The sequence below is a fragment of the Meleagris gallopavo genome, chromosome 1, assembly GCF_905368555.1.
Source record: "Meleagris gallopavo chromosome 1, MGAL_WU_HG_1.1, whole genome shotgun sequence".
Taxonomy (NCBI): domain Eukaryota; kingdom Metazoa; phylum Chordata; class Aves; order Galliformes; family Phasianidae; genus Meleagris; species Meleagris gallopavo.
In genome coordinates this window covers 48747547-48760123 of record NC_139404.1, presented here as the reverse complement: position 1 = coordinate 48760123, position 12577 = coordinate 48747547, and the positions used below count along the sequence as shown (strand labels likewise).

The following is a 12577-nucleotide window of genomic DNA, read 5'->3' as shown; positions in this document are numbered from 1 at the left end:
TGAGGCCCTGCCGTCCCCTAAAATAAAGAAATATCCAGGCGGGGAGCATGGTTTTTCAGCCACAAAGGGTTAAATACCCCTCTGCAAGCAGGCAGCTAAACTCAGGGATGCTCAGGAGGGAGAAGATGATGTGGGGGGGGGCTGGGGGTGGGTGGCTGTGCGAAGGCCCCCTCATGGTGTGTGGAGCCCATCTGTGGTGCTCCTTCATCCCCACCGCCGTGCCCACCCTGTGGAGAGCAGGAATGGAGCTCGGGAGGGAGCGCGGGCGGGGGGGATTTTGCAGCGATGTTTAATATTCAGGTCACATGACAGTGGCAGCAGGAGCAGCACCAGCATCTCCGCTCAGCTGAAATAGCCACTGGAGAAGGAGGGGAAGGAGAGGGGGTAGAAGAGGACAGGAAAGAAAGAGAGGGGTAAAAGCGGAGTGTTATAGCCCACCGTGCTGCGCCGGCATCAAGCTTAGGACAGTGGGGGCAGAGCCACCCCCTGGGGAGAGTGTTCGCAGACAAAGGAAGCTTCATGTTCAAAGGTAGGATGCTGCGGGCTGGCGGGGCTGGGTGATACTGGAGGGACACTCAGGCTTCTTGTGCCCCCGTACTGCTGGGGATCAGTATCTCCAGAGGGCAGCGGGGAGAATCAGCTTCGTATTTTTCCTTCTCATCTTTCAATGGTAGCACCGAAGGAGCAGGAGTGGGCTTGGTGGTTGTGGTGCTGATGCAGAGTAGCTGTCGCCAGGGGCTGCTCTGAAAGACAGAGATAATCCCAGCTGGTCCAGGGCCGGGAAAGCCCGCGAGCTGCTCTGTCTCTGCCTTGTCCCTTGTTGTTGCTGGGGCAGTGGGGATGTTCTGTGCTGCTCCCCGGGCACCTGTGTGGGAGCTGGTGGGTGGGCTGGGGATAGGCGGCTCTGGTGGGGTGGATGCCCCGATCCTGGGATGCTCAGCATTCCCTCACCTTGGGGTACAGCTGATGATATACCAGCTTTGCCAGCTCCTGCATCTCTGAAGAGGCTTCGGCACATGCTGCCCTAGATTTGGCTGCAGCCAAAGCCCTCTGCAGAGCAGTGAGGGCACATGGAGGAAGGCTGCTGCCAGCAAGGCTGCGGCAGTCCAAAAGGCTGGGATAAGTTCCCCTGCCCAGCTTGAAATACCCTGTGATGCTCAGTCTGGGGAGCAGGGACACAGGTCTGGAGCCATACGGGTGGCAAAGGAGTGTGACACACCAGGGTCAGTGCCTCCAGTCAGGGCAGGAGAGCTGCAGCGAGGCCGTGGATGCGTGGGAGTGAAGCAGCTTTCCCGAGCTGGGAGCTAGGCTGTGGTGGTGGCTGCCTCCTTGCAGCCCCCCCTCCCTCATGCCACTCAGACAAAGGACGTGAAGGCAGGGGGAGGGGATAAGGCCGTATGTAGGTTATCGGGGCTGCTCTGCCACAGGACGTCGTGGATGGAGGTCCCAGTGTCTGAGCTCACAGCTGGTCTGCAGGGCCATTTCTGTCGCGGATGTTGTGCAGTAGTGGTGCCTCTTGCTGGCTGTGGCCTTCAGGGAGATGTTTTGGGGTGCGTTGACAGAGCTGACTGGGGCCTCCCTGTGCACCCACAGCTGCTCTTCTCCCTGCAAGCCCTGATTCCAGGTATGCAGCTCTGCCTGCAGCCAGGGAGCCCATCACCGCAGCCGCCCTCTTAAATCAGCTCTGCTTAGCACACAGAACAAAGCAGCAAGGAAATGGGTGGTAATGCAAACAGCGGATGCAAGTGGTTAACCTTGGCTAACCCTCTTTTCATGACAGCTGCACTGACCATAGCACTGTGTCAATGAATACATTGGAGGGAATGGTCAGTGGGACTATGGGATGTGCCTGGGATGCATAATGCTACCCTTGACCATTCAGTCAGAGCTGTAATGAGGCTTAGCAGCAGCATTAGCATTACAGCCCCTAAACCAGAGCCGTCCCCAGGGGACAAGGCAGACATGTTTCGTGACTTGAGGTGCCCCACAGCTCTCGCTCCAGTCCTGCACGCCCTGACCTCCTGCTGGTTGGCCCTCAGTTGTCTCCTTGGATTCCTCCGTAGGAGCCAAGAGATGGAAAATCATAGCACAAAGCCCTCGGGTATTCCGTTGTAAAATGTGGGCTCCCATTTAGAGAGTGTGTGGGAAGCACCCTACATGGAAGGGGTCTTCTGACCCTGAAATCAGAACTCCCAGACCGACACCACTGATAAACAGTCCAGGAATTATTTAAGAAGACTTCTGGAGCTTTTTTTTCCTGATCCCAGGGCTTTTTATAGGTGCTTGGACTGTTGGGACCTGACTTGGAAATATGTGCTCCAGCCACTCAAGCAATGAAGGCTGCGTAGGGATGACCGAATACTGCAGTGTCCACAGCAGTCAGCAACAGCTGTGGGCAAAGTGTCCCTCAGTGCAGCAAGTTTGAGGTATAGGTTATCAGCCCTATAGCGAGCCCTGACGGTGGCTGCCAGCTCCCTCCTTCCATCTCAACCCTCTCTGCCTTCTCCCAAACTCTGGGATAGGTGGGACCCCAGTGCAGGCTGCTCTGGCAGATTTTGGCAGCTTGTGGCCAGGAACAACAAGCGATGGCTCTGCTTCCCCTCTGCCTTCAGTCCCCTCCATAGTTATCCCAGCATTGAAAAGATATTGAGCAAAGCTGTGTGTGGGCACTGCAAGATTTGGGGCATGGCCAGCCATGTGAGGATAGTACAGGTGGCACAGGACAGGCAGGAGAGGACAAGTGAAGGGTAGGGTAGCAAACAGCTGGCTGACCTGTCTCTCCATGCAGTAGGGTTTTCTGGCTGACAGCAGCTTTGAGAAAGCTGGAAAAAGACACGGGGAGCCTGAGGGGAGGCTCTGTCAGCAGGAGAGTACAGGTGAGCTGTGACGGCTGGAGGAGAGGATTGTGAGAAGTGCTCAGATAGGCAGATCTCCTCTGCCAGCAGAGTGGGGTGTTCCCAACTGCCATCCTGGCTTGGCCAGCACTCTCTCTTGTGCCCTGGTCCACCCCTGATGCTGTTCCGTGGGGAGGAGAGGCAAGGGCATCCTCCAGCAGAGCTGGTTCAAGGCTGAGACTTTCAGGACCACCTATCCATGAACAAAATCTCCCTACTCTCCCCAGCTCCTGGCCTCTTCTAGCTGAGCTCTCCCTGGTGCTGTCAGTGACCCCAATCCATGTGACCCCAAAATGGCAGTCACCTGCCTGGCCACTCGCTTGCTCTTCTGCAGCCAGTGGGATCTGCTGAGAGGAGCAAAAACAAACTCTGCTGAAATGATGGAAAGGGATAATTTAGTGTGAGATAGTTGTATGGAAGTAGCATCTAAAATAAGAGGAGTGCTTACTAAGCAAAAGAGCATGCTGTCTTTGTCCTGGAAAAATAACCATCTAATGAGATAAAGCATAGTAATTAGAGTGGGAGAAGCTCCAGTTTGCAGCTGGTTATATATGAAAGGTACTTGATTCCCATCCCCCTTTCATTTTTCTGTCCAGATCCACCCCTCATGCCTCCCTTTCCCATCATTAACAGCTTCCCTTTGTGCCTTGTCCTCTCCCAACCTCCAGCTTCCTTCTGAGGTGAGTGGGAATTGCTCACTAATGAGGCAAGAGATGGAGATGAATGGCCAAGGCCTGTCCCAAGCTGTGTGTGCCATCATCCAAAAAAGAGTCAGGGAGGCTAGGAAGCCTCAGGGCCTTTCTCTCTGCTGGTTTGTTTCGCATGGAAGAAGCAGGGAGGGGAGGGAGGACAAACCACAGTTTATGAGTAGGCATGACAAACGGCACTGATCTGCAGGCAGGAGGCAAGCGTGGAGGTTGTGGATCCTGGTGAAAACTGGGAGGCAAATCAGGCAGGAGACACACATTGGTGCTCTGGCCCCTGATTAGGAGCCCAGCCAACTTCACTAGGCGTGCTGCTGCTGTTTGGAGATAGCAATCAATATGTTCTATGCTCAAGGAGCCCTGCTTGTCCAATTCCTCATCCACAGTGATATGTAGAAGAGTACGCTGGAAACTCAAGTGGATGTTCCTCCATGAAGAGCCTTACTGCTAAAATCTTGCTGTCCTGTCATGCTCAGCAGCCCTTGAAATGGACATTTAAAGCTACCTTCCACAGGGCAGCAGGGAGGTCCTTATCACACCTGAGTGATGATTTCTCAATCTTTCTCTCTGTGCAGGACCAGTGGAGAACAAAAACGAAGCAGCCATGTCTGAGCTAGTTCCAGAGTCACGACAAAAGCCAGTTGTGCCAATGAAACCTGTGGGCATTAATGCCAACTTACTGGGCTACATTGGTATTGACACCATCATTGAGCAGATGCGCAAGAAGACCATGAAGACAGGCTTCGACTTCAACATTATGGTTGTAGGTAGGCAGGGATTGGTGGAGGACTGGGAACCATGGCTGGATGCACTCCCATGAGGCCAAGTGGGAGAGCAAGCCCTGAAGGGAGGGCATGAAGGATTAGACAGTGCTCACTCACTCTGGAAAAATCATAGAGTCATCAAGGTTGGAAAAGACCACTAAGATCACCCAGTCCAACCATCAGCCCATCCACACCATGCCCACTAACCATGTCCCTCAGTGCCACATCCATACAGCTCTTGAACACCTCCAGGGATGGTGACTCCACCACCTCCTTGGGCAGTCTGTTTCAATGCATCACCACTTTCAGAGAAAAAAAATTTCCTATTATCAACCTAAAATGACACCCTTTACAAGACAGGGAGATACCTACAACACTTCTTCATTCTGGCTCTGTTCTCTGCATCTCTTCCATTGTTGGGCTGTGCCAGATGTTGTAAGCTTCCTCTTTGCAATTCTCAGGTCAAAGTGGGCTGGGAAAGTCTACGCTGGTGAACACCCTCTTCAAATCCCAAGTGAGCCGCAAATCTTCAGGCTGGAACCGGGAAGAGAAGATCCCCAAGACAGTGGAGATCAAAGCTATTGGACACGGTAAGAGCCAGGCTGCTGGGATGCAGGCAAGGCTGATGCTTCTGCCTGGTCATGCAGAAGAACCCAGTACTTTGCTGTAAGGCAGCCCTTTCTCCATGGAAAGTTAAATGAGAAGTGCCAGGATTAGGTGACCTCAGACATAGCCAATGTTTTTCTTATGCAGTGGTGCATTCCACTGATGTCATAAACAAAAGCAAGAGGCAGAAAAAGTGTTAGAGGTATTTCTCTTGCCAAGACATTGGTCTGTGTGTGTGGATTAACCACTGTGATTCCTATCTGCAGACATTTAATGTTCTATACTACTGCACAGGGATGAAGGCAGAATACTCTTGTTCTCTTGTAAGACACATAGACTCATGATGGAGCAGGTCCCCAGGGAGGTGTATGACAATTTGCAATTTCTTTCTCAGTTATTGAAGAAGGTGGGGTCAAAATGAAGCTAACAGTGATCGACACCCCAGGATTTGGAGACCAGATCAACAATGAGAACTGGTGAGTTTTATCTCGTAAGACCTTTATGTCCCATAAGGGGCTGCAGTTATGCCGATACATGAAGTGTTGCTCAGTTACTTACCATTGAAAAATGTCTGGGATCCTGTTGCAGTCAGTAATTGGGATGCAGAATTTTGAGTACCATTTGTTTATGTGTGTGCTCAGAGGTATGTGCACATTAAATAGTGAGTGCCTATTTCTACGCCTTAAAAATCTTGCCCTCACTCAAACACTAGGAAACACCTGCCCTCATTCTGTTCTCAACCCTTCACCCCAAACACAGGTAAAATGCAGCCATGCTGCCAGGAAACCAGGCAAAAAACTGTAATCCCCTTCTCAGACTGAGTTCTACTGAATTCTACATGTGCCCCTTTAGCTGAAAATTGAGCTGTTCTGCCCAGAATCAGGCAATTCAAATTTTTCCAAGATTTCTCACAGAGACCGGTCCCCAGCAGCCCCTTGTCATGGCACCATTGGGTCTTTTCTCCCTTCTTCCACTGATTTAACTGCTGACTTTCATAGCAGTTTGCTCAGTTGGAAAACTCTTAAACATCTCTGGTGGTGATGGGTTGTTTTTTTGTTTTTTTTTTTGTTTGTTTGTTTTTTTTGTTTGTTTATTTGTTTGTTTTTTTCCTTAATGCCAGAGTCTGCTTTAATGCTGTCAGAGCTGGGAATGCTGTAGGCAGAAATCTGAGGAGATTTGTACCTGTCTATTCATCTCTCTCTCCCACCTTAACAGCTGGGAGCCTATTGAGAAATACATCAACGAGCAATATGAAAAATTTTTGAAAGAGGAGGTGAATATTGCAAGGAAGAAACGAATTCCAGACACACGAGTGCACTGCTGCCTCTACTTCATCTCCCCCACGGGCCACTCGTACGTATGCAGTTCCCTGTCCTTCCTCATCCTCTTCATGCCATTGCGGCAGATATACACCCTGTACTGCTGAGTCTCAGTCATGGGACCAGGATTCCTACCAGCTGGGCTGGATACTGTTAGCTTAACTTTAGGCATTGTAGGGCTTGAAAGGGTCTGACAAAGGCAGGAGAAACACCACTGTGCTTTCTTTGGGAGTGGGCAGGATGGATGGGAACATGGAGGCCTCACAGATGCCCTGATGCTGGGAGAGTCACTAGAAGGGCAAGGAGGGTAAAGTGACCCCTTCCATGTTGTTCCTTCTTGGGCTGCAGCCTGCGGCCCTTGGACCTGGAGTTCATGAAACATCTCAGCAAGGTAGTGAACATCATCCCGGTTATTGCCAAGGCTGACACCATGACCTTGGAGGAGAAGACCGAATTCAAACAAAGAGTGAGTATTTCTCCTTCTGCATGGGATCCCTCCCTTTCCTGTCTGGGAGATGGGAGAGATGAGCCGTATCTTTTCTGCTGGGACTGCAGTTCAGTCCCCAGGGCTCTCAGAGTCCAGCTTGGATTGGTGGGTAAGTGAGGCACTGCCCTGAAGATGTAGCTGTCCGTGGCTCTGAGATCAAATCTGTTAGAGAAGGAAGAACAATGGGCATCCCTGTGACATTCCATGATATGTTCTGTCATGGGAATTACAGAGCCAAACAAGCAGATGGGGCTGGGGAAGAAAGATTTGTCACTATTGCCATGTGTCCTCACTTTGCACACCTAGAAGGGACAGTCCTTCCAGCCCTTCCCCACTGGAAAGATGTTCCAGATATGTCTGCCCAACCATCCTGCCTGCCTTCCCTTTAGGTTTGTGTTGCTTTGTGCTCCAAAATTTCTCTCTGCCCAGGTGCGCAAAGAGCTAGAAGTGAATGGGATCGAGTTTTACCCCCAGAAAGAATTTGATGAGGACTTGGAGGATAAAACAGAAAACGACAAAATCAGGGTAGGAAACATTTTATTGTGGGAAGGGAAAGGGTGGTTGAGGGCTGGTCAGATTTAATGAGTGAAACAGACATGTCACTAGGTTTTAACTGCTTTGTGGTCCCTGAGCGAAAGGTGCAACGGACACAAGAGAATGCCATTCATCCTTCCTAGTCATGTCCACAGGGTGCTAGGAAGGCTGAGTGAAAAAGGACTGTACTTCACCTCCTCTCGCTGAATGCCGTTTGGCCTCTGCTAAGGATGAAAGGGACAAGTTCATCCCCTGTCCCAAACAACCTTCTCATGAGCTCAGGCCAAACTCTACCTGAAAAGCAGTTCAGTGCTTTGCCCTGCCAATTCCTATGAGAAAGGATATCTCATTCTTCCTAGCTCAGAAAGGTAGAAACCATCTAATTTCCAGCCTGTGGTTGTTCATGGCCAGGTTGTACCCAGGATTATATGTGTTCTTGTGCAACACTGACTCAAACATTTCTCCTACCTACTGGTCCCATCAGCTAGAGAACAGTCTTATCCTGTGCTGGCCTTCTTCTGGTCAGCTAAATGAGACAAGCTCCTTTGGTCAAGATTCCATTCTCCCGTATTCCATAACCACTTTTTTATGTCCTACTCTAGTTTGATTTGATTTTCTGGCACTGCTGTTGGTACCCAGTACTCCTCTGTCTTTTCTGAGATCTGAACTGCTAAGCCCTTGGACCACATGTGCTCTCTAAACAATCACATCACACTGGTGACTTGTGGTCATCTTGTGACTGACTGGCACATGGGGTCCTTCCGCTCCTTCAGTCATTGCTTGTGCACAAATTCAAAAGTCATAGTAGAACTTCTGGTGTTATTCCCTAAATGCTCTTCTTTGTGCCTCAAACTTACTTAGATTTTCCTGGATAATAACCCAGTCTGCCTCTGTACTGACAACACCTCCTGGCTTTGTGATGCTACTGCATTTAGTTAGTCCACTCATTATTTTTAGGGCTAAACTATTCATGGAAATATTGCCTTCCACATTAGTTGTCAAGAAACTCTAGCAGTAACTAACTGCCTGGCAGCCTGACACTTGCTCTTTCAAGCTCCCTAGCTGCCATAGCCCCAGCAGAAATTCCCACCTCCCCCAGATTCATTAATCATTTCCCATTTGGCAACACATCACAAACGCTCTGGGGGAGACCAGATGGGTTTTGCTTCTCCTCCAAACTGTTACTGTTTGAGAGGAAGGCACCACAATTTGTTCTGCACTTCAGCCTAATTGCTTTGGGTTTGGTAGTCTCACATTTAAGAACTAAACTTAATAATAAAGAGTAAATAATAATAAAGTATAAAATATCCCACTCCTGTGGTAATTGCAATCCCTTCCCAGGTCCAGGGAAGTCTACAAAGCAGGATAAATCTGTGAACAACCAGACAGCCTTATAGATAGTAGAATCTCTCACAGTCTATTCTCTGGAAGCAGGAACTTTCTCCTTGTGTGTAAAGATATCTTGATCTACAGTAGTTTCACCTACTGTCCTGCTTCCCAGGGTCTTCTGGCCTTCCTCAGTACAACCATTTCAGTAATTGAGCTTTGAATATTCATGTGTTCTGTTGAGGGGATTTTGAGATTTTCTAGCAAAGAACTGCAAACTTGATGAGAAATACTCTCTGCAAAGTTTTCCTGTGAGGAGCCCCAGGATGACAGACACTCACCTGGTATGCCAGGTCACCAGACTCCTCTCTGGTCACCTTGCCCTTCAGAAATGCTGGAGATGTGTGCAGAAAAGCTTTACTCCCTTCTCTGGAGCCTTTGGCATTGATGTAAGGTGCACACTAAGCCCAGGGGGTGCAAGAACACAAGTAAAACAAGAGCCCAAAATGCTATGGATAGCAATGATGAGTGAAGTTTTGCTGTGGAGAACCTCCTCCCTTGCAGAAGGCTTTGCATTTGGTGAGGTGCAAGGAGGAGAGGTAGCTAAGGAACAGTGACGGTGCTGCTCTCTGGAACAGGTTTGATAGGTGTCTCCACATGTCTTTCCCTAGCAGGAAAGCATGCCCTTCGCAGTAGTGGGCAGTGACAAGGAGTACCAAGTGAATGGCAAAAGAGTCCTGGGCAGGAAAACACCTTGGGGAATCATTGAAGGTAAAGAAACTCTTGCTTTTGGGAGATAATAACAGGGTCCTGATAACACTTCCCATGGCTACTTTCCCATGCCTTTTGCCTTTGTGGTTGTTTATTTTTTTGTTTGTTTGTTTGTTTGTTTTTTGAAACTGAGCAACAAGAGAACTCTCAAATCGCTCTGCTTGGAGAGAACATTGTCAATGTGGTACCACTATTGCTAACTGGCAGAACCATCCTCAACACCATGGGGTGTGTGAAGCTGATCTCCTTGGTTTTCCTGTGAAAACCCACCTGTGACCACTCAGCGTATCTGCTCAATGCCTGAGAGCTTGTCTGCTGTTCACACAACTGTCCATTCTTTCTGAAGCATGCCACCTGAAACATGCATGTCCCATAGCAATGACCATCCCATGCTCTGTAACCACAAACAGGTTGCAGAACAAATGTAACATTTCCTTGCTTTCTTTTCAGTGGAAAACCTCACTCACTGTGAATTTGCCCTGCTTCGAGATTTTGTCATTAGGTAAGGCCACAGTCATGCCCATGATTTAGGGTTGTTAGTTAGAGTAGTATGGTTAGGTCATGGTTGGACTTAATGATCTTTGAGTTTTTTTCCAGCCCGAGTGATTCTATGATTCTATGATTCTCATCTCTTGATGAGAAGGGAATCTTCCTGAGACCCTCTTAGAGTGAAATAGCCCTTATGGGAGGGAAGATAAATCACTTTTCAGGCAGCAAAATCTTATGTGGGGCAGGGTTGGATTGAGTTTAGGGGTATATACTCTAGTGCCTCTCTTGACCACTATGTCAATTAGGTGCTGGTTTTCACGTATGATCTGGACACATAGAGAAACACAGGGTAATAGCACCTTTCTTTAATCCTATTAATTGCATTAGGTTCCAACAACTTCTAGTTGTTGCTGACATAGGTTTGGATTGAAGTCAGTGATAAAGAATCCACTACCCCATCCTAGACCATCTTTTCAGTGGTGCTGCCCTGTGACAGGGTAGGGGGCACAGCATAGAGACTGCAGTCCATTTCCTGCATCCTGCCTATGCATGTGGAAATTCCATCTCTCTGTTGCATTATGGCACCTGCATAGGAAGAGGGTAAGTTTGCTAACCAGACTGACTGGAGAACTGACTGGTGAATAAAATGATAGACAGAAAGCTAATACTGATAGCACTGATGATGGTTATCATATCCTCTTTCACTTTGTCCCATGCAGGACTCACCTTCAGGACCTGAAAGAAGTGACCCACAACATCCACTATGAGACCTATAGGGCCAAGAGGCTGAATGACAATGGAGGGCTGCCCCCCATGACCTCTGAGACAGAGGAAAACCATGAAAGTAACCTGTGAATGACACCCTTGACATCACCTGCTGTCTCTGGATACGACAACCCACCCCTGCTACCCCTGGCTCTACCACGAGCCTGTCTCTGAAGCATGTGGAGCATCCTCTGTGTGTGTGAGAGGGTGCGTGTGTATGCGTGTGCCTACCTGTGTGCCAGAGGGGGACCAAAGGCATCTTCTCTGCCCTTCCCAAACTGTCCTCATTCTCAGTTTGTATTTTGCACAGTGGACTGTCTGTCATCTTCCTTTCTCTCGTTGTTGTGTCTCAGCTGTGTGTCTTGTCTGGGGGAAATGGGGGTGGGGGAATAACTTATGGAGGCAAGAGGGCTTTGGAAGTGGGAGGTGTGGGGCATGCTGGGGTCCTGTTTTTATTCCTTGGGGATGTGGCATGGAGAGACTTGGGGGCAGATGGCAGAGTCCTTGGTGGGTGGGAAGGTAGCTGACTGCTCAGGGAGGATGGTGGCCCAGCATTTTATCTCCATTTTTTGCTGTGGCTTGCAAAGTGAAATGGCAGCTTGGAAGTGAATAGATGGGAGAAGTGACAGATTGACAGGTTTTGTGGTTCAGGGAAAGTGAGTGGTAGAAGGAGACAGGTTGTGAGTTGTAGCATCTATCTGAGAAACATCAAAGTAATTGGGGGAAAGAGCTATATTTTCCAGAATTAAAGAATAAAAGAACACCAAGATGTCTTTCTTGGTATCCACTGGTGATGGGAACACAAGAAATACCTTCTCCTCACCAAAATATCTGTGTTTGTCACTCCAGCAGCCCCAGCCTGTGCTAATCCCCTGCCTCTCATACAGCTCTCCTGCCTCCCATGTCCTCTCCTTTACTTTTGTCTTCACTCCCTTTTAACCCTCTATAGCTTTCTCCCTTCCTCTCCTTATCTCACTTTCTCTGCTCCCAGCCCTCTTACTCATTTCCTTCAAAATCTTCCCTTTCTCTGAGTCCTTTCCTCCTTCTCCACATTCACCTCTTCCTTATCAACGTGCTTTTGTTGTGTCATATTGAAAAGCTGCTGTTTCACCTCCACTTGGAGGAAGCATGGAGAGAAGGTAAAAACCCATGAGGAGAAATATGCAGAGTTTTACTGGAGGCTAAATTATAGATTTATAGAATCATTATAGTTGGCAAAGATCTCTAAGATCACTTAGTCCAACCATCAACCGACCACCACCATGCCCACTAACCATGTCCACGTGTGCCACATCCACATGATTCTGGAACAACCCCAGGGACAATGACTCTGAGAGGGTTCACAACTGCCCTGAGCATGGCAGTCTGCCCATCATCTAGAATAAGCATGTACCCAGCTGCCAGGGGTTGTACCCCAGAAGAACATCTGGTTGCATTAGCAGTGCACATGCAGAAGGTCATGGTGTGGGATAATAGTGCTGCAAGTACAGGGAAGTATGTTGGGTTGGGATGAGGCTGGAAAGGCTGGCATGATTGAAGCAAAGCCTGAGGTTTGTGGACAGAAATGTTCAGGGCCAGGATGAGAGTGATCCGAGCGTTGCAGAACCATCTAGAAGCTTGTGTTCATATTGTGGCTTTCTGTGGTGCTGTCTTTGCAAAGCAAATGTCTCTTCCATCCCACTCCCATCCATCCACACACATCAGCTCTTCTCAGCACTGCCAGGACATGAAGGTCCTCCCAGCCTTTCTCATCCTATTCCCCCACCACATTCATAGCTTTCAGTGCTTCACACAGCCTCTTACCCACCATCCCACCTCAGCACCAGGCTTCTTCAGCCTTGACAAGAACTTTGCTCCTCACTGCTGTCTGCAGCCACCACAAAGGCCTTGCAGAGGTCACGCTGCTATAGACACATCA

General features: G+C 49.1%; 1 protein-coding gene across 1 annotated transcript; it reads left to right on the top strand.

The window, feature by feature from the left end:
• Window positions 1–309: 309 nt before the first annotated feature.
• SEPTIN3 (septin 3) lies at window positions 310–10975 on the top strand. Its single transcript, XM_010710348.3, has 10 exons — window positions 310–529; window positions 4174–4365; window positions 4824–4952; window positions 5363–5444; window positions 6184–6321; window positions 6636–6753; window positions 7204–7299; window positions 9309–9405; window positions 9856–9907; window positions 10614–10975. The coding sequence occupies exons 1-10, from the start codon at window positions 520–522 to the stop codon at window positions 10747–10749; spliced, it is 1050 nt and encodes a 349-aa protein (XP_010708650.1). The 5' UTR covers window positions 310–519; the 3' UTR covers window positions 10750–10975.
• Window positions 10976–12577: the final 1602 nt, after the last annotated feature.

Excerpts from the sequence above, each read along its gene's own strand:
- SEPTIN3 (XM_010710348.3), top strand. Across the intron at positions 4,953-5,362 it reads GATCAAAGCTATTGGACACG|TTATTGAAGAAGGTGGGGTC; the intron begins GTAAGAGCCAGG and ends TTTCTTTCTCAG. Across the intron at positions 6,322-6,635 it reads ATCTCCCCCACGGGCCACTC|CCTGCGGCCCTTGGACCTGG; the intron begins GTACGTATGCAG and ends CTTGGGCTGCAG.